Here is a 1,465-nt window from a genome sequence, read left to right on the forward strand (position 1 = left end):
CTAGTGGATGAACAAAGATGAAACGAACCCAAGGCTGGCCTCAAAGAAATACTCACTCTAGTGTGAGCCCCCTGGACCAGTTTGGCACAAACATGAGGGCGGGTGGAGGTCAGAAAACAAGCAACAGTTTGTCAAATCTGCACGTCCCCCCATCCACAACACCCCCTCACCCTTCCTGTTTACCTACTTGAAAGCTTTTCAAAGGACTTCTGTGTAAGTCGTTCTTCAGCAAGGGCACGCGATGGAGGCAGTACAAATAGTGGGCGGCATCATAACATCTCCCACTAAAGGATAAAGCTCACAAGGAGGAGGCCATAGTGGGTGCAAACATGCCTTGCAAATTCTTTCTGTTACTCTCACTTTGGCTTTTGTTGCCATGCACGGATGCTGGAAGACAGATGCCTAAACTTTCGGCTAGAAAACGCTGTGCTGACTCGGAATGTAGCTGTAGGTACCCACTGTTTTGAGTCAAGTCTTCCTGTGACTGATTTTTCCATTTCTGCACAGATGCTATCCTGATTGCTCGCGCCGTGCAGGATTACAGCCCAGGAGACTGCAGGTTCATCTCCATCAGACAGGGGCAACTTGTTTATGTCTATGCCATGCTTCAGGACACTGGCAACCTCTTCTGGGCAGGCAGTGTGAGTAGATTTTGTGTTTTTAATAGTTAGTGTGGTAATACTGTTTAGTCCAAGTTGGGTGTAATGTGCAGGTAATAATAATATAATAGTAATCCAATGAATTTTCATGCTTGAAATATCACCTGTCCCATACTTCCAGGTTCAGGATTCCTATTATGGGGGACAGGAAGCTCGGATTGGTCACTTTCCCAGCTCTGTTGTGGAAGAGGTTCAGGCTCTGGAACCGGCTAACACCGAAGTGAAAACAACTGTGGGTGAACACACATACGCTACACAACTACGTGGTTGATGGTGGTTCTTATTTTCTATTTTCCTTTCTGATTTCAGAAATGGGACTTTTACTGTAACTGAAATGGGTTCCATCAAGGAGGAAAACACGTTTTTGCCGTTTACATTCCTTTTTGCAGCAGCCACTTTACTAGGCCATCAGCAGAATCCAATACAAAGTTTGCATTTCGTAGAATCGTATTAAGAACTGTCGCACAAAGCAGAACTTTTTTCCGTTGACGAGCAGTAGATAATGCTTGCTTTTCTAACATAGCACTTTTCAACACGTTATTCAAACATTTTCTTAAAGGCATGAAAAACCGCAGTTTAAATTTAATTTCTACACCAATGAATAAGACTATGTTCTTTAAGAGAACTGAAAATAAACATCACTTTTTAAAATCAGTCCTATAGCTCTTGTGTGTTTACATTTAAATCAATGACTCTACCATTAAAAAAATAAGAGCTTGGCCTTTGTAAGCATAAACAAACCCACATGTTTGTTTTTCCCCTCAACATTTATTCTATGTATTATGTGTTAATACACTGGGGTGTCC

At 42.3% G+C, this 1,465-nt stretch overlaps 1 protein-coding gene across 1 annotated transcript; it reads left to right on the forward strand.

The window, feature by feature from the left end:
- Positions 1–254: 254 nt before the first annotated feature.
- Positions 255–1,313, forward strand: mia (MIA SH3 domain containing). Its single transcript, XM_077591576.1, has 4 exons — positions 255–447; positions 508–641; positions 781–891; positions 969–1,313. The coding sequence occupies exons 1-4, from the start codon at positions 330–332 to the stop codon at positions 990–992; spliced, it is 387 nt and encodes a 128-aa protein (XP_077447702.1). The 5' UTR covers positions 255–329; the 3' UTR covers positions 993–1,313.
- The last annotated feature ends 152 nt before the right edge of the window (positions 1,314–1,465 follow it).

Source organism: Stigmatopora argus, chromosome 22 (genome assembly GCF_051989625.1).
Source record: "Stigmatopora argus isolate UIUO_Sarg chromosome 22, RoL_Sarg_1.0, whole genome shotgun sequence".
Taxonomy (NCBI): Eukaryota; Metazoa; Chordata; class Actinopteri; order Syngnathiformes; family Syngnathidae; genus Stigmatopora; species Stigmatopora argus.